Source organism: Astatotilapia calliptera, chromosome 10 (genome assembly GCF_900246225.1).
Source record: "Astatotilapia calliptera chromosome 10, fAstCal1.2, whole genome shotgun sequence".
NCBI lineage: Eukaryota > Metazoa > Chordata > Actinopteri > Cichliformes > Cichlidae > Astatotilapia > Astatotilapia calliptera.
This window is the reverse complement of record NC_039311.1, coordinates 24,861,246-24,883,207: the sequence shown is the minus strand read 5'-3', so window position 1 is coordinate 24,883,207 and position 21,962 is coordinate 24,861,246. Positions and strand designations below refer to the sequence as shown.

Here is a 21,962-nt window from a genome sequence, read left to right as displayed (position 1 = left end):
ACAAAAAGGTGTCCTGAAAGTACGTCAGTAGATTCTGGATTTGAGTAAAAGTGTTACAAAAACAACATCTCACCAAGTTCATAATAAGCAACTTACTGTTTATTTATTGATACTTTTAGGTGACAGGTGAGTTATTTCTGGAGACTCAAACAGTCACTAACCTTCATCAGAAGACTCCAGTGTGCAAAAGTGACAAAATGCAGTTTTTAAAGGGCCATTGTCTGAAGTCAGTTAGCTGTAAACAGCAAGTCATGGCTTCGTGTCGTACTACTTTAAACGAACACTTATCATTGGGGAAGAATCTTTCATTGGTTTAAACTAGAGTTTGCATCCATTGAACTGTATGTGTTCCTTATAACAATAATAATAATAATAATAATAATAATATCATCATACAGTATATACAGAATACAAGATAAATCAACTGCAGTTAATGTTTATACATGCTTATATATTCCTGAAAAACAAATAATGAAAGCTTTATACATACAGTAAGGCAGAGAATATATACAGAACTAACCTAAAGGAAGTAGTATCAAACATGTGTCAAATACTGCAACAAAACAAAGAATTTAAAACATTTTGTAATATATACAAAAATACTTAGCAAATGCCCCTAGGAATATCTTAATAGAAAAAATAATAGGAATCTTGTCAGGAGGACATCACATTATATTTGAAACATGCACTTGCCGCAGGGGGTTTTCACTCCAGCGGTGGGCCACATGTCTACGTGTTTTCTCGTTTTTGGGGTAAATGTAAATCACTGAGAAAAAAGCAGTTCGTGGTGCAGGGGTACTTGGTCTACTGTGCTCATTGGTCCTCAATGGGTGGCCTTCCTCGGCGGGAGACCAACAGTACAGTCCATTAATCTCGTTTCGACTTCACGCGTGCCTCTTGCCACGCTCGCTACACTTTGGACTCACTCTCTAAATTGGCAATGTCCCCGTTCCTCTCGGTCTTCTCACTCTTCCCCTGCTCGTCCAGGTTGGTTTTGGTCTCCTGACCCTCCTGTTCAGACTCTGGCAGCCCCTGCTGGCTCAGCTTGCTAGCCAGCGACCAAGTTAGGGGCAAGCGGGCGCGGTTGGCCATATCAGCGAGCTCTTTGGCACTGCAGGTGGGTGTGTCAGTTTCGTAGATGTCGTGGAAGCTGTTGTAGTCCACCTCGTAGAAGCCGTCCTCCAGCGTCAGGACGGGCGTGAAGCGGTAGCCCCACTTGATCTCACTGCTGACGTAGGAGCTCCTTGCCTGGCAGGTCATACCTGGAGAGACAAAACAAAGAAAACCATTAGAAACTGTGGGACTCGTGTAGTCTTAGCAATCTTTAGCCAAAATGGGAGTCCTAGTCTATTGCAGTAATTTATCTTTGGCTGTAAGGCTCCAAAGAGCAGCAACAGACACAGAAAATCTAGCATTAAACGCATTGGTGGAGGTGGGTTGCAAAGCAGCTTGCAGAGGCAGCATCAACTTTATGTACGCTAAAGCAGCTTAAATAGCACACCCCATCAGAGAACTGTCAGTACGAGGTATAGAGCGTATGGACTGGTGTCATTGTCCTTTTGTACGACCCAATTCCTGCCAATTTTTAGCTGTTGGACAGGTTGTTCTAGAATATTTATACAGACGCAGTGACCTTAATCATCCCTCCACCACCATGCTTCATATTTGGTTTGAGTGTTTGTGCTGACATGTGGTGTCATCTGTCCAAAGGGCTGTTCAGTTGCGGTTTTGCAAACCTAAGCTGTGCTGCCATGTTCTTTTAGAGAGAAGAGGGTTCCTCCTGGTAACCCATCCAAACCAGCTATTTGTTGTTCAGTTTTTCCCAATCGTACTGTCACGAACTTTAACACTGAACGTGCTGACTGAGACCTGTAGAGGCCAAGATGGAGCTCTTGGGGTTTTTGCAGTTTCTCTGAGCACTGCATCGTCTGACCTTGGGTGAATCTGCTGGTATGGTCACTCCTGAAAAGATCTGGATGTTTCACACCAGTAAACTGCCAGAACACTTGCTCTTATAGAGGTTAACCAAGTAGATTTATATATATATATGGTTTTTTTGTTGTTGTTTTGTTTTACAGTTTTACAAATTGGCACCATTTAGTTTGCTGTAACAGCAACTATCACAAATAACTGGATTATTTAGACAGATTTAAAAAATGTGACAGTTCTCAGGCAGCGTCGGCAGCTATAAGGAGCATCTTTTTTCTATAAACACTCAGCAGATTTATGGCAGGTTATTTGCGATAAACAGCAGGAATAATGATATCCTCGGAAAGTGTAAATTACTCAGGGAAAAGGTGTGATTTTTTTCCCTTCCCTCCCTCTGTCCACTGTCATCACTCCCAGGGTCCCGTGGGGGTCTTCACAGCTCAGAAGCAATAGTAGATTTATCCTGAAGCCTCCCTGAGGCTCCTGTCATCACCCTGCGTCACCATCCCCATCTGCCAGATGCTGCTCACACATTTTATCTTCCACAAACAACCCATTTGCTTCCCTTTGAATTGCTGCGATCAAGTGCATTTTAAGTGCTATAATTCCCTCTGCATTACAACTACAGTAACTAACTTTCTGTTATTTTCAAAGCTCCTGTCCCTTTCACCTTACATTTGCACCTATCTTTGAAAAATCGAAGCAAGAAGTGACAGCATATTCCAGTTTCCCGCTTTGTTGGGCAGAAGAATGATTTCTGAAAAATGGGCATTGGTGGCATTTATTTTCTCCTGCTTGAGCTGTGCTAACGATGGTACTAGCAGGTAGAGTTGGATTTAAATGAGGCTTATCCCTCAACGTTCCCCTGGATGTACAGGCGTGTTGTTGTAATCTTTACAGCATCGTTACTGCAGGTGATTTAAACACACTTCCTCTATGGTTAGTTAACTGTAACCAGGAGTGGGTCCTAATCACTTTCCAGCAGCGTTTACTTGTGTTTTCATATTCATCAGTGAGCTCTTTGGCTCAGCTGTCTGCAGGAAACAGAGTCCTCAGTGAGCCTCCAGCAGCTGTTTCAAAACACGTCACGCAACGATTATGTAATTGGTTCTTTTTGTTTCATTGAGTCTGAGAGTGAGACAAATGATCGAATACCAGTTCAGAATTCAGGCATTTCAGCAACCATCTCATCTAACATGATGATGTGAAAATCGAGTGATTTTTGGGATGGTGACGCAAATCGTTGGTATCTCCCTCACGTCTCCTACTGCCCATCCAGATGTTTTGGTCATCCTGCTCTCGGCTGTGCAGCTGTGCTCTGCACAGGCCCTCATCTTTTTAAATCTAACTCTAACGCTTTACATCTGTCTTTATATACATCTCTGTTAGCGTTTCCTCATCCCGGGGGCCTTCTTTAAGATAGACGATGATGATGTGTGTCTGAATTGAAAACATAGCGTAATTAAAAAGAGCTACATCAATTGTGTTGACTGCTGCGGCATGACTGAAAGGAAAATTGGGACACATTTTAAAGTAGAGGTGGCACGATACCACTTTTTAATGTCCGATACCAATTCCGATATCATAAGTTTGGATATCTGCCGATACCGAGATGAATCCGATATTTTGTAATCAATAAAACTGTTTTTTTTTATAAATATCTTGCTGCATTTTGTAAAAGTTCATAATCAAGTTTTAAAAAACAAGAGACTGAAGCTATTCTGTCATTCCTGTATGCAAAAAAAACACTGCACCCAAAACATTTTATAGTTCAGCAACACTGAACTATAAAATAATAACTTTAAACCTACACCATCCCCCCTATTCTGGTATTTTAAAGAGTACTTAGTGGAAATATTAAGCAACCTATCTAATAGGGTTGCCAACTCCCAGCAAAAATATTAGGGAACCACCCCCCGCCCTCCACCTCATGATGCTTAATCGATGTAATCAACTTTAATTTAATGCAAGTGTAAGACAAATGCACAGAAATCAATTCTTTTTCTACAATAATTAAATAGATTCAACATCTTTCTTCAACAGAATTGCAGACTGCACAGATGGTACCTTCCCAAAGGAAAAAGTACTATATCTTACTAGGGTATATATTAGACTTATTACTTACTATATACAATAATGGATTTCTATACATTTAATCAGATGACCACTTTTGTTGTAAGATTCAGATAATTATTTATTCAAAGTTTTTAAATGACATAACAAAGAAAAGTATTTCTTTGTGCCCCCCTTTCCCTGTTAATGCCCAACCTGGCCCCTCTGGCAAAACTTTGCTAGACCCGCCCCTGCACAGTTACCAGCCGTCAGCTACGTAAAAAAGGATCCTGGTGTTATTTGTCTCTCGGAAACAGTTCATAACTTTCCTTTAACTCACCCGTTCAGTAAGGACATCTCCTGGTTTCATCTTCATGTTTCACTCTCGCTACATATCCAAACGGATATCATGACCAGCAGCTTTTACAGCTGTGGCTCCAGCAAACCTCAGCTTATACTAGAAAGTAATATTAAATACATTCTAACAACAGCTTATCACGCTTAAACGTGCTGGTGTTGTTTATCCGCTGGTTTCCTCTTTCTAGCGCAAAGTGGGCGATAAACAATCAAGACAGACGGGACTTGCGGCAGAAAAGCCGATCAGCTGATCATTGATCAGTTTCATGTTTGAAGTAATAACAGGAGAGGAAGGGGGAGTGAATGAGAGAAGTAGATGCAACTGCGCAGCAAAGACAGAATAACTCCAGCTTTGTGTCTATTTTTTAATTCTAGCTGAAGTACGGGACAAATCGCTTCCTTTTCACCTCAATATGGAACTCGATGGCCAGTCCAGCTGTGACTTAATATATCAGTTGTTAAGCTTAACGTGGAAATACTATGCACACATTCAGGGATGAACTTACACACTTGCTTTATCACGTGACACATACTGCTCTGATATAATATGAGAAAAAACACTAATGCTGGACATATACAAAATTGTGTTGCACCTCCTGTTTGCATATGTGGTGTGATGAGGTTAATTAAACCTTAAACAATGTTGCAAAAACTAATTTTTGTGCACCACATAAAAGCAGACCACATGGAGACCAAAAGATGGCTAAATACCTCTGAAAAGCGATCTTGAAACCACTGACTATCCCCTGTCTACTCTTTAGCATTTTACTGGCTTTATAAAAGAGTTATCCGCATTAGTAAATGACGAGTGGCATGTGGAACAGGAAGTCTTGTCCCAGTTATCTCCTGCCACCCTAAAATTATCTGAGGCTGTCGTCAGGCTTACTGATGGGTTCCCAGATTGACCCTGTGGGAGACGTGTGCACCAACTTTCAGTGGAAATCCCTTCAAAATAAGATTCCTTACGGTTGTGCCAGAAGAAGAGTCAGTGAAACTTAAAAATGTTACAGTGACTTAAAAATGAATGTATTTCAAAGGACATTGTAGTGCATTAAAGCTGCAGAGTGCAAAGCAGTATTTGATTCCCCTCCAGTGTCTTAAGGTAAGATGTGGTTCATTGTAGGTCAGCAAGCTCTGACTACAGGTGAGCTTTTGTACTGAAGTCCACTGCCTTCTATGTATTACAAATCCAGCAACAATACAGTAAATCCAAATAAACTTGAAGAGATGTTTTTTTGATAACATTCTGAGATATATGAGAAGTTGTGGCCAGATACACTGGTGTTCTCTCAAGATGTGCCTTTAATGGCAGATCCAGCGTAATGGCAGCCAGTTCACTATTATCAGAAAAAAGCTGAAATTCTAACGGCAGATTTAAGTATTTTAACAATTATTATTCAAACATACATACTGAAATCCAGCACAGCTGGTGGCATTGGTCAGGCTGAGCACTGAAAACATGTTTGTAATCATTTTGTTAAAATTACAAAATTAACTGAGCACTACTCCAGAGATATGGTGAAGCAGTTCTCTGCAATAAATAAAGCATTAGAAAGTCATTGTGTGACATTAGATCCAATAAACAGCAATTACTGTACACCTTAACCTCTGAGATTTTGAATCTGATGACTCACCTGTGGCCTCCACCATCCCCTCGAGGATCACAACAATTTCCAGCTCCTCCTTGGACAGGTGGGCCTGTGAGATATCCCAGAAGGGGCTGTTTTGATTGATCTCATGGCAGATGATGAGTGGCGATACCAGGAAGAGCCTGTCATCTCCTGTGTTGTAACCCACGTTTATATCTGTCTGGTTCAAAGGGATGAACTCCCCCTCCTTGGTCTGCTTAGACTTGATAAGCTTGGCCCTGATTGAAGCCTCGACGATGTGCGAGTTTCGGAGGTCTCCAACTCTGAACATCAGGCACAGCCGACCATCTCTCATGGAGATGACCGCATTGGTGGAAAACACTAGTGTCTCAGCCCGTTTCTTGGGCTGTGAGATCTTAACAAACATGCAACCCACCATGAAGGCATTCACGATAGATCCCAGCACTGACTGAACTAAAAGCAGCACTATTCCCTCGGGGCATTTGTCCGTGATCACTCTGTATCCATAACCAATGGTGGTCTCTGTTTCAATGGAGAACAGAAACGCTGATACAAACCCGTTGAGGTTATTGACACACGGAGTCCACTGGTTGTCTGCTATATGGTCCAGATCACCCCGGAGGTAGGCAATAAGCCACCACATGAAGCCAAAGAAGAGCCATGTCACCGTGTACACCAACACAAAGATGAAGAGGTTAAACCTCCACTTGAGATCTACCAGTGTGGTAAAAATGTCTGTCAGATAGCGGTATGTCTCTCGGACGTTTCCGTGATGGACGTTGCACTTCCCATCTTTCTGGACATACCGCTGAATCTTTTTCACCCGGTCGATTTCTGCCAGGTGTTTAGGCAGGTCCTCTCTGGCCTGCTTTGGCAACTTGGGCTTTCTGATTATTGGGCTCTCCACATCCTGCTCCATGGGGTTTCTCGGTGGATTCAAGCCTGCAAGAGGAAGAACACAGCAGTGATCATGAGTTAGCAAATGCAGGAACTCTAAGATGATGGTGACACATCTAGACGGTTGTTCAGGATCTAACTTATTAATATTTCAATACAATCAATACGATGGGTACCTCATTTGGCGTTATTTTACTTTAGATGCAGTGTGGTGTTTTAGAGAATAATATTTGACAGACAAGGAAGTATAAAAACAAATCCACATTTGGAGCGTAAAAGAGCATACCACCTTGGTGTTTTGTAACCACATGTGATAAGTGAACTGCAACTATGACTATCAAACCACATGCTCAGACTGGATGGTCTAGATGGTCTGGATGGCTAACAACTTGTCAATCACATGTCATTAGTCTACAGCTACATAAACTAAAATATATCAAATCAAATGTTTATTTTTTTTCCAAACAATCATTAATTAAGGAAAATATGCTGGTTATAAACTGAATGCATTCCAATCAAGAAATTTATTTGACCAGGTTGCATTAACTTCAATGTTTCACAGTGTAAGTGTAACAAAATCACGCAGGAAATTTACATGTAAACAAATTACTTAAAGTCAGCATTTTGAGCATAAATAATTTGAGATGTATTTGTTTTTTCTTTTCAGAAAACACACATATAAAATAACAAATATTTTATAGTTGTTTACGTTTGTAATTGGAACTTAAATTTTAAATATATTAGATCTGTCTAATTACGGTGAAAACAAGATAATATGAGCCTGCACAAGTCATTTTTTCACACTGGGTTTTTCACCAATCAGCCATCTCCAGTTGTTCAACCCTTCTCCCCTTCAGTTTCCTGGAGCTGCTACGACTCGCCCAAAACAACATCATCACCATAACAAATTGTACTTGACGTGGAGCAGTGGTGGGCTATTTTCACGGAGATGTCTGAATTAGTTTGAAAGCATAAACAATCGAAGAATTATGGTAAAAAGAAGAAAGCTCCTCTGGCTTGGTTGGCACAGAGGGTTAATTATTTTTTTCATTTGGACATGAATTATCCACACTGTCAAGAGTGGGGCTTTTAATGAAAATGCCACCCGAACAATACGATTCAGAAGTAGCTTTGGAAAACACGTCACTCAGCTCAGATTCATTATGGAAAACAATTACAACTAAGCAATAGTATATTGTTATTCCCAACGTTAAATGGCTTTCACTGCTGTGCGTACATCAGTGCTGAATTCATACTTTTTACTGCTTTGGTTAGATTAGCAATTTAAATTTAATTCCACGGCGCCATCTGCAATAACAATGAAACCATTTGTGTGTGGAAATTAGCGTTCCTGATCGTATTTCCGTTGACCTCTGCCCACAAAGAAACTAACAACAAATTAAATTAATGCAAATCGACATTTTTGTAATGCATATTTTCTTCCGTCTCACTTCCCAGACTACTACAGATTGTACTAAACAACACATTAATCAACACTTGTTCTTGAGCTGCTATGCTGCCCCGATTAAAACCCACAAACTGAATTTAAATGTACAGCTTCTGTCATAAATCTTACCCTTAAATGGACATCCCAACTGCATGTTTTCTTTATTGGCCTCTACTATAGTAGCTTTGCATGATTCATGGTTTAAAATAATCTTTATTTCTATTACTGGGCTTTGGGGCTTTAGCTCTTCTCCCTTTAATCACACGTTGCTCGCAAATAGAGGCAGCAAGTGCATTTGTGCATTGATGTGACCATATTAGGGATATCCCCAGAAAACATCATATAGAGCCAATAGAAGAAAGCAGTCTGATGTCTGAGCTTGTCTCACAGTTTGTTGAATGCAAGACCCAAAGAGCAGGCAGAAGTAACAAAAATGCACCTTTTATTAGGTTAAGTCCACAAGGGAAATAAACAGAAAAATCCAGAGTAGGAAGGTAACACAGATGCTTTGATAAACACTGAAGTGAAGGACTGGACTATTTAACCACATGGTAATGATCAAAGTGGAGGGAGCTGGGGAAATGAGTCACAGGTGGAGACACTGAGGACACTCAATGTCCTCATTGTCAAATCAGTCACAAAACACCTGACAAAATGAAACAGGTAATAAGAAGAGAACTAAACTAAGGAAACTCACTGAACATGGGAAACTGTGGCAGGTATAATAATAAACCAAATACAAAGACCTAACTCAAATATCAGACTCCAAAACGCTAAACTAGAACTTACACACTACAGAGGACTAACAAAAAAAGACAAATGTCTCAGTCACACTACAGTGAAAATAGGACAGAGTCATCCTTCAGACTAAATCGGTGGTTGCACTGAATTTTTCACGCTCAGAGACAGACTGAAAGTAGCTATGGTGATCTAACTGGACACCCAAAGGTCAAGCGTGCACCAACGCTCAACCTCAACCTGTGCAATCACATTCAGGGTGATTGTGCACATCACTGAGTGGAAGACAACCTGTCTCTGAACAACTCGGGTTTGACTTCTGCTGACAGTAAAAAAGTTGCAAATAATTGTTGTTGAATTTATAAATGCAGACAGATTGCCAACACGAGGCCAGAGAGGTTCAGTAAGTAACAGCCATACTCGATGAGTCAGTAAACACTGAGGCTGTTCTATAAATTCTCAACTGCAACTCTACCAAATTAGATGCGGCAGAAATGAAACACAACAAAACGCTACATCCAGTTTAGTCACAGTAATACAAGGCAGGCTCTTTATCGAGCCTCTCAAAGATCACGTCGAAGTCTACAGGTTGTCCGCTCTTTACATTCTCTCAGTTGAAGCTGCTTTTGTGAAAAAGGAAAATGTCTGGAAGGAGTGCTTACAGATGCATTTACAAATTAAACCAACTTAGTGTGGACAGTGTGAGTGGCAGCTACACAAACAAGGCACGCATGCAAATAATATCATAAACAATAGACCTCCTACTCTGCCATTGTTTAAAGCCTAGTGCGCAGATTCACCACCGCTAATAAACAGGCTCAGCGTGAATCCGTGCAGCTTCGGGTGCAGCTGAGGGAAAACGTGTCACCGCCTACGCTGCCAACAGCAAACTACGCTTTGTCACAGTAACTCATCCAGTGCAGAGCAAGTGTGTAACACCGAATTCAGGTTGTAATTCAGCTCCGTGGGTGCTGAGGAGCTCCCCGGCAGCCACGAGGAAGCCATACTGCGAAGTGAGATTGAGAGCCATCACCCAAACTCACTTCGTATCCTGACAGCCCTTTTAAGACGGCACTTTTAGCTCAGGTTGGAGATTTAACTTAGTTTCCCAACAAAGCATTGTGTACAGTGGAGTATTCTGTGTGTGCTGTACTGTTGTGGCAAAGAGGCTTGGACAGGAAAACTCATGCATGTACAAAATACTCATACATAAGTTTTTAAGCAACACTTTTAAAGTTGGGCACTTGTTGGGATTTTTCAGTCATTGCAACAGGATAGTACAGAGAAGACAGGCATTAAATAGCCTCTGCATTAGTCTTATGGCAGTGGGTCACGTAGTCAACCCAGTGAGCTACACCAGAGACCATCCAGTCTCTTTTTTAACTAAAAGCTTGGAAAACTGTGTGTATGTGACATGAGAGTTGTCAAATGACATCAGAAAAACTGAAACACTCTTTTAAGAAAATGAGGAATCTGTGCAGCTGCTGCAATATTGCTATTATAAAATAGTTACACCATTTGGATCATGACATTTCCGGCTTTCAAGCGATGTAAAAATAAGGTGATGCTATTTAACCTCCGCTATTCATAGCTTTTTAGCCCTGCCACTTCTTCTTTTGTCTTCCACTTGTCCAGCTTCTTCAAAAGTTTTAAGAACAAACCGCACAGCATGGTGAGATATGCCACCGTTTGGAAATCATCTTCTTGGTGCAAAAATTGAATTTTATGTCTGTCAAACTGTTACTTTTGGCATTTTTCAGAGATTCAACTAAAGAAACACTAAGTAACAAAACACCTAAAGATACCATAAACTCAACACTGGTTCATCCCTTAAGTTAGTTGTCTTTTTTATGCTTGAATGATTCATAGGTCAGCATTAAATGGCTTACGAAACAATAACACAAAAAAATATTCTTCTGAGTGAAAAAGGAGCCAATGTCCAAAGACAAACGTTGGACCTTCAGGAAGCCTGGAGAAATAAGGAGTGGCTCAAGACTGAAGCATGAAGAATAGATTCAACAAAATCTAACTGAGACTTTGGAGTATATTTTAAAATAAAGCATCAATATGGAAATTCAGATAACATAGGGTCACATAGGGAGACCTCACAAGGTTAAATTAGAGCAGAAGAATTATCACTCGGTTCATGTCAGGACCTCTGAGGATTAGGAGAAAAAAGGGGGTCTATAGCCCGAGTCATTTTGTTTGACAGACATTATTAAGATATTAATGTCATTATTCACTCTATCCATGGGTCATGCTCTCGATATCGAATCTCTTAATGATCCCTGATCTGCTTCCTGCAGCCTACACATGTTGTATGATCTCTGAGTATGAACGCTAAAAAAAGAGCAGAATAAAAGGCTCGCATGAGACTCAGGTGTCCAAAAAGCTCCGCTGGCTCGAGTTTGACGTCATTGTTATGAAATGCACAACTGTCAGAAAAACATGCCCACATTGACAAAAATAAATAAATTGAGCTCTGAGGACAATTTGGAACCAGTTCTCAACTGAACTGGTTCTTTAATCCACACTGTGGTTGCACAAAATTAACTCGGGGAGTTATAAAGTTGGTCCTGCAAGGTTAAACTTCACATTAAAATAGAACTTTTAAAGACACAGAAATGAAAGAGTTGCTTTGTTATTTCATTTGCTCGCTCTGAAGGTGGAGTTTAGTTAGGAGGAGTGATTCTGTCAATGTTATTGAACTGCCCTCATCTAGCCTATAATTTAAGGCCCAATCATTTAATTATTTTACACTAGTTTGAAATTCTTTTCTGGTGGTTTATGGTAAATATTGTGATATAAAATCCATCCATCCAGTTTCAGGTCATGGGAGAGCTCGAGCTTATGCCAGGCAGGGCAGATCCTGGAAAGCTCGCCATCCTATCACAGGGCCCTTGAAATAGCCATGGCAATTAAAATTATATCATCCCAATTTTTTGTACTTCCTTGAGGCTGTGCATATTGTGTTTTTATAGATGTAAAACAAATTGTGTGAAAAAAGGTTGACTGCTTGGCCAGAGAGTGGTCTATAATACGATATCCAGGACAAATGTTGAAATCGGGCCTCATCATCATCCTTTCGGACAGAGCTGCAGATAAGAACCGACACTAATTGCATTTGGTAAAAAAAAAAAAAGAAAAGAAAAAGAAAATAGGAAAAAAATAACCTTGAGTCAGATTTAAGGAAGGCTGCACTCTGTAAACCCCTCAGCCTCTTAAACTTCCTGAACCTGACCTCTCCTCCTTAAAGGTCCCTGCTGCGCCGTCCTGTCCGTTTTTGTTCTGCGTGTGGTGCTGAAAACTGAACACAGCGGGGCTTGTTGTGTGATCCCTCTGATAAGTGTGTCACATTAGGAGTTTCTCCCCCCGACCTCCCACACCTCCCACCCCTCCGCCCGAGCCTGCGCCTCGGACTGTCCTGAGATCAGCATTGATTTCCTTTACTCCGCACATACGATCCTAAGCCACCACCATCAGCGTTCCTACCACTGGAACAAATGGCTGTGCTGAAGCCGTTCTGCTCTCCATTCACGGGGGAATATTATGAGCTTGAGCAGCACTGGTTTCCATGGCAACGCACAGCTCAGTCTACCAAAGTGCTCACAATATAGCAGGAATGTACTGGATGAGGCCACGGCGTTGGATAACATTTGTCTGTTTCATCTCGTTTCAGCGGGGCCCGAAGGAAGAACAATGTGCTGCATGTGCTTTGTGCACAGAGCTCCCATTCATGTGACATCTGTTTTTTTATTCTAATGCTGAATATCTGTGAATAAATATCTGATAACACCGGCTTATTAAGAGGATGTTTGGCACAGAAAACAATAAAACCCAAGATAATGAAATAAAAGTTTAGTGCTGCCAAGTCTCACGGGATGAATTTTATCTCATTTGTGTAATCAATAAGTAAATATTGATAACAAATTACAGCAGCTGTTATCACTATACTGCTACTCGGCCCCTCAGCTCAGTGGAGCTTTTCAGCATCTTTGAGCTTTTGGTTTCATAACCCACCACTTTACCACTTTTGATTCTCATGGCTCTTATAGTCTCCAAGTAGCTGCTGTAAATATCTCTAGACAAATGATGACTTAAATAGCTATTACATACATATTAAATATACATATTACATAATATACATATTAAAAACTGAGTGGTGATGGTGCAGGAAACTCTGACAAAGGAATGCTTTTTTGGTGAAGCTCACTGGTTCCAGAAAGGCTTTGTGGTTATTATCTGTATAACAGCTGAGAGAGAGAGCGAGAGCTGGCACACACGAAGCAATCTCTGTAAACAAATATCTGCTTATGAACATTCAGAATCTGTGATTACGGGAAGCGGTTTTTAGTAACAGAAACTTTCTGGTTCTCAGGCGTAGTGTCTGGATGCTGCTGACCAATCATGCTTGAGCGGGCTTTTGCAGCATGCAGGTAAACAGACGGCGTGGAGAACAAAAAAGGGGTTAAATTTTCCAAAAAGGAAAAAGCTGCTGCTTTTAGGGATCACCATAGCGGGTCATCGACCTCCATCTCACCCCAGCATCCTCCCCTGTCACACCAACCCTCTTCACTACAACCATTAACCTCCTCACAGGTTTTCCTCTTTTCCTTCTTTCTTCTTCAAGGCCTCCTCTGCACATATCCAAAACACCTCAGCCTCTCCTGTCTATTTTTTATATTCCTTCTGTCACAAATCACCCTGAGACTCATCTCCGCCTGCTCCACCCTGCCTGCACTCTCCTCATCTTTACCTATCTTGTACACCGTCCCTTGTTTTAAACCTTCACTACCTCTTCTCCTTGCAGCTTCCCTGTTACACCTGCCTGCCTCTCCTTCACACACGTGTGCTCTCTTGCTTCTACTTTCATCTCTCTTCACTACAGAGCATACCTCCACCTCTGCAGCCTTTCTTCCACCTGCTCCCTGCTCTCACTAGAGTATCATCTGCAAACATCATCCACCGTGACCTCATTGGTCATCCCGTCCATCAGGACTGCAAAGAAGAAGGAGATCTGACAGCAAATACATTTTCTACAGTTATTTATAAATGAATCAATGACTGGTGCATGAACCAATAAGCTGCTATGTAGATATTAAGACTGAAAGCCTCCAAATACTGTCTGTTGCCCCTAAAGGCTAAGTCAAGACAAGCTGATGGGCTCACAGCTGGAAAAGGAAGCAAACTACGTGCCAGAAACTGCAGTTCCTCAAGTGGCCACTTGAGTGTTCAGTGTGCTTCAAATATGTTCCCGTGTTAAAATGTTAAAGCTTCACAACATTAAAAAGCATGTTTACAGCCTCTGTGGATAGTCCCATCCAACATAAATACACTGACGGGGGAACATTTATGTGTGCGTCCTCATCAGCCTGCAGATTTGAGCTGATTATTAATGAATTATTTGTGTTTTATTGAACTCTAGGATTTTAAGCTTCAAAGCAGGAAGTCTGTTCCTCTCGTCAGAGTTATTATAGCTTTGAATTTTCTAATTAGTTTTTATTTTTATTTAATTTTGACTTCTTGTTCTCAATTCATTTTAGTTTGGGTAAGTTTTTTTATTTTAAAATGTTTCGTTTTTATTCGTTTCAGTGTTAGTTTTAGTCCTTATTTTATTAATATCTAAAATATTATCTTCTATGTCATCAGTAATATTTAGGAAAATCAACACAGGTATTACACACGCAGTCTTGTAGACAAAGTCTCAGTAAACATGTAACAATTTTTACCAAACTGACACATACTTAACGTTTGTCAATATTTAATATTTCGTCTCTATTTTTATTTTATTTTACTTCATTTTCAGTTAGTGTTAGTTGTAATTTTTATTTTATTTTATTTATAATATACTAAATTAATAAATTTTTGGGGGGGAGGGGTTTAATTTAGTTTTAGTTAACTATAATAACATTACCCTTCGTATACACTGTGCCACCCCTCCCTCGAGGATAGTTCATCCAAATAAGGCTTCAGTCAATACAGACTGGTTGGTGACCCCCAGATGACCTCCGGTTGCCAGGAAAAATGTGTTCTTTGGTTGGTTGGAGACTGGTTACTGACATTTGCTACATGGCATCACTCACAAAGACTGTGCTGCACCAAAGACCTCATCCTGATCGCTTTCATTACTGGCAGATTTCGGTCGTGGTCGCTGGTTTGGATGGTTTATGTCTCAGTTTTCACAGTCTCACCATCTCTTCATGAGTAGTTTGCAGACAATGCAAACTATGGGCAACCACTCACAAACTGGTTGGAGAACCCTTATTTTGAAGACTGCTGGTTTTACAGGTGGTTTCAAACTGGTCTCTGGGCCCCTGTCCTATTTGAACCTTAATATGGTGAACCTTTGGTTGTAGGCCGTCTATCTGTACACCCACAGATTTTCAGTTAAACATTAGGCTACACGTGAAATTAACAAGCCCATCTATAAACCGTATATGGCCTCATGAGGCCTAAAGGTAGATAAAGATGACTTTTACAGGAAAGCATCCCCCAAAACAGCTCATCCCACCATATCCCGCTCATGAAGCTACAAACGGTGCTAAACTGAAACACTGGAGGATATTACACACAAGATGGTCCATTTCACAGATGGTTACACAAGTGCAACGATGCTGAACATCGTTTGTTGGCCTGCAGCAGGATGCATGTAGACGTGCTGTGTAGGATGAACATCGACTGATGACATGCGTGAACACAACAGCAGCAGCAGACAATCGTGTTATTGGTGCTTCAGCTTCTTTCTGTGTCTTTGCCGTTTGGGGGTGATTGTTGACCAGGTAGCAACATCCAGATGTGGCTAAAATCCGGCAGAAGCCGCATGGGGACTCCAGCTATTTTTAGCCACACAAACAGCTGAGGACAGGCACTATAGACGTCACATGCAAATAATTTTCACATCCTAGCACAGATTTGATCTGGATCTAACCTTGTGTGTTTTAATTGAGCTGACTCTTTCACAGAAAATGTGTGGGCCTGGTCAGTAAGAATGTTCAGGTATATCAATTTAAGGTTATTCATCAAGTCTGCATTAATCACCAGAAGTCATTTGTAAAGGCTAATGGGTTTGTTCATTATTGATAAATTGACTTTTGTGAGGGCATCACCACGTGGGCTGAACTCTGGGTGTCAGTCACAGTTTTTTTTAAGGATCTTTATTAATGGGTTATGAAATCCGCAAAGCCTTTAGTAATCTTAAAGTAAGCAAGTTTTGAAACACATTTTTAAAAATGTGTAAATGTCAAAAGCTCCCTCAGGCTTTGAAGCTCATCTGTGCAAATATTCATGTGCACATTTTGATCATCGTTGATATGCAGCCACCCAGAAGTCTAGGCTTGGTGTCTGTGTGTGTTTTTCTGGGTATTACGTCGCTTTGATGTTCAGTTTTAATAGTAGAGTGTGCGTAGTATTTTTTTTTCCGGCCCTCGGTTTTGATTTTATGTATTAATTTTGGGTTACACACCACACATGCATGTATTCATTAAAACCTGACATCCTTTAAAGATGGGCCAAAAAACACCTTTCATGTTTGAGCAAACGTGTTCATGCTTTCTGAGCTATTTCGTTTCATCTATGTTGTTTTTTTTAATAGAAATTTCCAAATTGTTAGGGTTAACAAAACATATTTCAATTGCATTTTATGCTTTATTAATCAGTTTTACATTTGTTCAGCATCAAGCCATCCACGACTGTACAAGTTCCATGTTGGCAGCATGTTACCACAGTTCCCAGAAGGAAGCAGCCTTTTGGGAACTGTGGTAAGAAGGTATTAAGCAATCTGGCCATCGCTTAATATCTTCATTTAACCTGTGCAGCTTGAGAAAAGAATTTTAGTGCAAGAGTAATTCTTAAACCTGTATTTTACTGTTAAATCAACTTCTCTAAGTAATGACTTTTGTTAAAGTGCAATAATTTTAAAAACAGTAATCGCATTAAAATTGCTAACTGAGTTTCTAGAGGCAGGACACGACAGCTACTGGGCAACAAAAAGCTAAATTAGAGAGTTTTACTGTAAACAGCTTTTGTTATTGTCAGTATTTTCAGTGTTTCTCCATCAAAAATGAAAAAACAAAAAAACAAAACACAGACACCCATCGTAAACTTTATGCCAGCAGCAAAATGCTTTCAGCCTCCGATGGCAGCAAAGCAGCAAAAATGTGAAGCTATGCTGAAAAACATTGATAATATAACATTATTACTTTATGAACCTCAAGTCATTTCTTCTTCTCTTCCTCTGTCAACCAGCTGAGGCAGTATGCTACGACTCTCTGAGCCTGGCTCTGCTGGAGGTCTCTTCTTGTTAAAGATGGAGTTCTTCCTCCCCACTCTCACAGCAGAGGTCATTGATCGCTGGGGTTCTCCCTCTAATATTATACAGGCTGTTGTTGTAAACAAAAAACAACTTATTACCTTCTTTAACATGTTACCTAAGGCCACTTATAACTGGGTTTATAGTGCAACCTTTCGATGCTTGTTCCACCTACACACTGCTGCAGACCTGCACTCTCCAACAGCAGCAGCCTCCTCCACCACAACAGCATCTTCTTCTATAGCACTTAGAAAAAAACTGCTCAGGAAAGATAAGCCAAGCTTATGGCCTGGTCTTCAAACTCCCGAATTCCTCCTCCAGGCCTCAGCGCAGGACATGAAATAGTCAGGAAAAAACAGTCATGGGCAGGAAGTATATGTCCATGTCTGCAGCATATGTTGTGTCCAGGCTCTTCAAAGGCAACGCATCACCCTAGCAACCAAGAAACAACTTGGCAACTATATTTTAACCCAAATTGCGACATATATAAGTAGCCAAGTAGCTTCTTATGATTGGAAATGCTTTTAAAAAAACACAACCGAAGTGAGGAAATCTAAATGACTTCCATCAGTTTCAGAATGTGGACTTTTTCACCCTTTAAAAGGAGAAAATACTGATTTTGAGCACATTGACAGAAAAGCAGCACACGTGCCAAGAGAAACTAAATAATAGAATAACAGTTGTGACTATTTTAGAAACTGCTGTGAGACTGAGGTGGATTCTAATATGATGTTACTTTGGATCAAGCTCTGAGGCCTCAGCCATCAGGACCCACAGGATCTGCTGCCAACGTCCTGATGCCAGCCACCACAGGACAGAGGGTCAGAGCTGCTTTGGCAGCAACAAGGGAAGAAGGGGTCTGCATGTTATTAGTCCGGTGGATTGGTCTACGCCACAAGAACAAGAATATTGTTACTAATGACCTGATTTCTGATATTTTGACATGTCTAGCCAGGGTGGTAGTCCAGGGAAGGAAAATGAGCCTCAAACAAAAAACATACATTTTATGCAGACAAATGCAAAGTGACTATCAACAGAACAGGATTGAGTTAATATCAACTGAGACACAGTATCAGCAGGAAAACAAGCACAGAGTGAATTCTGCTGAATCGTGTTACCAGCACAAAAACGGCGTTACTCCAGAGGAGGACCACAGAGTGGAGACTGGCAGGAGCCTCAGGTAACCGACTTAAATGAGCAACACAGAAGAAAATGTTTTTTTAAAGGAGGCTGGGATCCAATGTACTCACTGTCTATTGGATCAAACTATTTATACTATGCTATTTCATAAGGACAAATCACTGCAGTTGGAAACTGTGAGTCAGATTTACACCTGAACAGATTTTAATGGCAAATATCTTCATAAAAAGAAAGAAAGAAGAAAGAAATCTTCATAAATTCTACATTTTAAGGCTTTAAAATGAAAGTGGTCAAGGAATTACCGGTTTCATTAACTGCTTGAGATTACAGCCGTCAGATTTATAGCCCTAAAGGACTTCAGTGGACACTAAATTCCCATTCACATTATATTTTATAACAGAAAAAGAAAACAGGCTGTAGAAGTTGCCAAATCATGTCTCTCTTCTTCTCTTTTACATTGTGCAGGGTACAATCTAATAACTAAAGTGCCGACTGCCCTAAAAAGCTTTATTATGTGGTGTCGCCTAATGGTTTTTGTCCGTTGTGGTTGTGTTGCTGCATATTTGTTTGCTGCTTGTGCAGAATTATTAATGTTTCTCGGACCACCCGATTAAATGACTTATAAATAATTAATTACACCACTCCATTTGAGTTAATTATACCCCGGCAGAGCCTGCTTTTCACTGCATTTCTTTTGCATTTCAGCGCCTTTCTGGAAAAACCTCCAGCACATCCCAGTTTGCCCAGTTTATAACCCCTACAGCACATTTCTAAAGCACGACTGAAAGGAAATGAACCATTTCTGGACTTCGTGCTTGCTTTTGCACCATCTCAGATTTATAAATGTTTCTGGACACACATCTTAACCTGGCTGCCTTATGAAATTAAGTTAATGAATGAATGAATTAGAAGGGGCTGTGTCACGACCTGAGGTTATTCAAGTGTGAGGAGCTGTTAGTTTATAATTTATTTTTATCATCATTACAGTTCATTTCAGTTTTATATGCGAGTATAATTTCTGTTTAGGGGAAGTTTCAACCTTTATTTAAAAACTTTTATATGTATTAAAGAGTGGGCTGGTTAAGGGGAGGGGGAGGTTTAGCTTCACCTGTAATCCAGGGAAAAGTGAAGTGAATATAACAGCAGGGGTTTTTATTACGATTTCGAGAGCAAACCAAGCAGGAGATATTTTCCCCGCTGTCACGGGTGTGGGGGTGTGTAGGTGATCGCGATTATAACAGCAATAATAATGATAATAATGATGATGACGATGGCCTCCTGTCGTTGCTTCATTTGCTGCCTTTATGTGCTGCAGTGTGGCTCGTTTATTAGCCTTATCTGTGTCCTGTGGTGACGTGAGGCCTGCAGGCGCTCACAGCCTGCAACATTTTCTTCAACACCTTCCAGTTTCTTCCATCCGAGCGGCTGCTTTCCTCTCCTTATCATGTCAGCGCACAAAACAGCCGCCGGGAGCTTCCTCAGTCAGCTTCCACCATCTGAGATGCGCCTTTCCCCCTTATCTCTCTCTCCCTCTGTGTGTCTGTCTTTCTCTTATGCTGATTATTATTGTCTTAATTAATCTCTGATATGCACTGTTATGTAACTATCCACCCCCACTGCCCTCCTCCCCCCCCTTCCATATAAAACACATGATTACATTTAACAAGCCGATCATCAGCATCGCCGCAAGGAGCCGCGCAGGAAGGAGAGGCTCTTACCTTGTGCAGCAGATCAGCGATCACTCTCCGGCTCATTTTAAGCCGTTTCGTTCCCATGAAAAATCTCCGCTGAGGCTGCTGGTCTCTGATTACCGGGACGCTGTTGCGAAGACCGAGTGAAGAGGAGCCACTAATTCCCCCTTTCCTCCATCCCCTATCCGTTTAAAAACCATCGGCCGTCAGCCTCCACCCCTCTCAGCTGGGAGAGAGACATAGGTGGGCAGTGAGGGAGAGAGAGGGAGAGAGCGAGAGAGGAAGAGGAAGGTTGAGCAAAAAGAGAGAAAGAGTAAGCAGAGAGAGAGGGAGGAGAAGGAGGGGGACTGGAAATATGGGAGGTGATACAACACAGTGCGGATACACAGTGCATGGAAACATCAGGAGAAATAAGCAATATATCAGTAAAACAATGCAAAGTAAATGCAGAAGCCTTTCTGACATCATTGTTAGACTCGTGAACGAGGTCGCTTTAAATTTCTCAGCAGTTCGTTTGCCAATAATTCAATAAACTTGAAAAAATAAAAGAGGCATCATTACAGGAGCTGCAGTATTTTGGTCAAATAAAAAGGACGTCATTATAGGACATAAGCTATACCATACATACACTTGACCACTTTATTAGCTGGACCTTGCTGGTACCGGGTTGGATTCCCTTTTGTCTCCAGAATTGCTTAAATTCTTCTCAGCTTACATTCAACGAGACGCTGGAAGAAGAGAGATTTTGGTCCATGTTGACATGATAGCATCACGCAGTTACTGCACAACAATGATATCAATCTTATGTTCCACCACATCCCAAAGACGGTCTATTGGATTGAGACCTGATGACTGTGGAGGTCGTTTGAGTGCAGCGAATTCACTGTCATGTTGAAGGAACCAGTTTAAGGTGACATGGCACGTTATCCTGCTGAAAGCAGCAATCAGAAGATGCTACACTGAAGCCACAAAGGGATGAACAGGGTCAGCAACAATATTTAGGTGGGGCAAGGAGCGCCAGTAAAATATCCCAACACCATTATATCGCCAACAGCCTGAAACACTGATACAAGGCCAGATGGATCCATGTTCTCATGTTGGTTATGCCAATTCTGGCATTACATACTAGCTGCTTACATAGATACTTACCCTACATGTGAATATCACAGCAGAAATCAAGACTCATCAGACCAGGCAACTTTTTTCCAGTCTTCTATCGTCGAATGCTGGAAACCCGTGTGAATTGCTGGGCTATATCATAAATAAATGCTCAGTTTGAGGCAACAAGGACTAACAATCCTCTATATATTAAATGAACATATAGTAAGAGGAAAAATGTAAATATATTTTGCTAGCATGTTGATTTTGTTATTTTTACACTCAGGATGTATGCCTCGGTGCTCTCCATGGTGCTGAACCTGGATCCTCCGGGTCTCCACTCGCATTGCTGGAAAAATCCAGGCAATAACTCACCATTGCTGGCAGGATTGAGCTGACTTGCTGAAGTAGCATCCAGTAGTTTAAGGTGCTTGCCCTCATTCCACTCATCCTGGACATCAATATCGTGGTAATTTTGGGCTGTTAATGATTTCTGCAGCATAAAAAGGATTTGTTTGACATCACTGGACTGACAAATACTCAGATTAATGAGAAAGTCCAAGGAACTGAAGATCTAAGAAGCATAATTGAAGTTATAATTATATAAATTTACCTGTATATACCTATATATTTGACATGTCACCATATTGCCAAGGTCTGGAAAAAGACCAAAACTGTCACTGTCCACTGTGATG

The 21,962-nt window shown here is 40.9% G+C and overlaps 1 protein-coding gene across 1 annotated transcript; it reads right to left on the bottom strand.

Annotated features, from left to right (window-relative positions):
• Nucleotides 1-77: 77 nt before the first annotated feature.
• On the bottom strand, nt 78-20,441 carry LOC113030047 (potassium inwardly rectifying channel subfamily J member 6). Its single transcript, XM_026181100.1, has 3 exons — nt 20,197-20,441; nt 5,973-6,890; nt 78-1,262 (listed from the first exon to the last, which is right to left on the bottom strand). Exons 2-3 carry the CDS (start codon nt 6,865-6,867, stop codon nt 910-912), a joined length of 1,248 nt encoding a protein of 415 aa, XP_026036885.1. The 5' UTR covers nt 6,868-6,890; nt 20,197-20,441; the 3' UTR covers nt 78-909.
• Between the last annotated feature and the right edge of the window lie 1,521 nt (nt 20,442-21,962).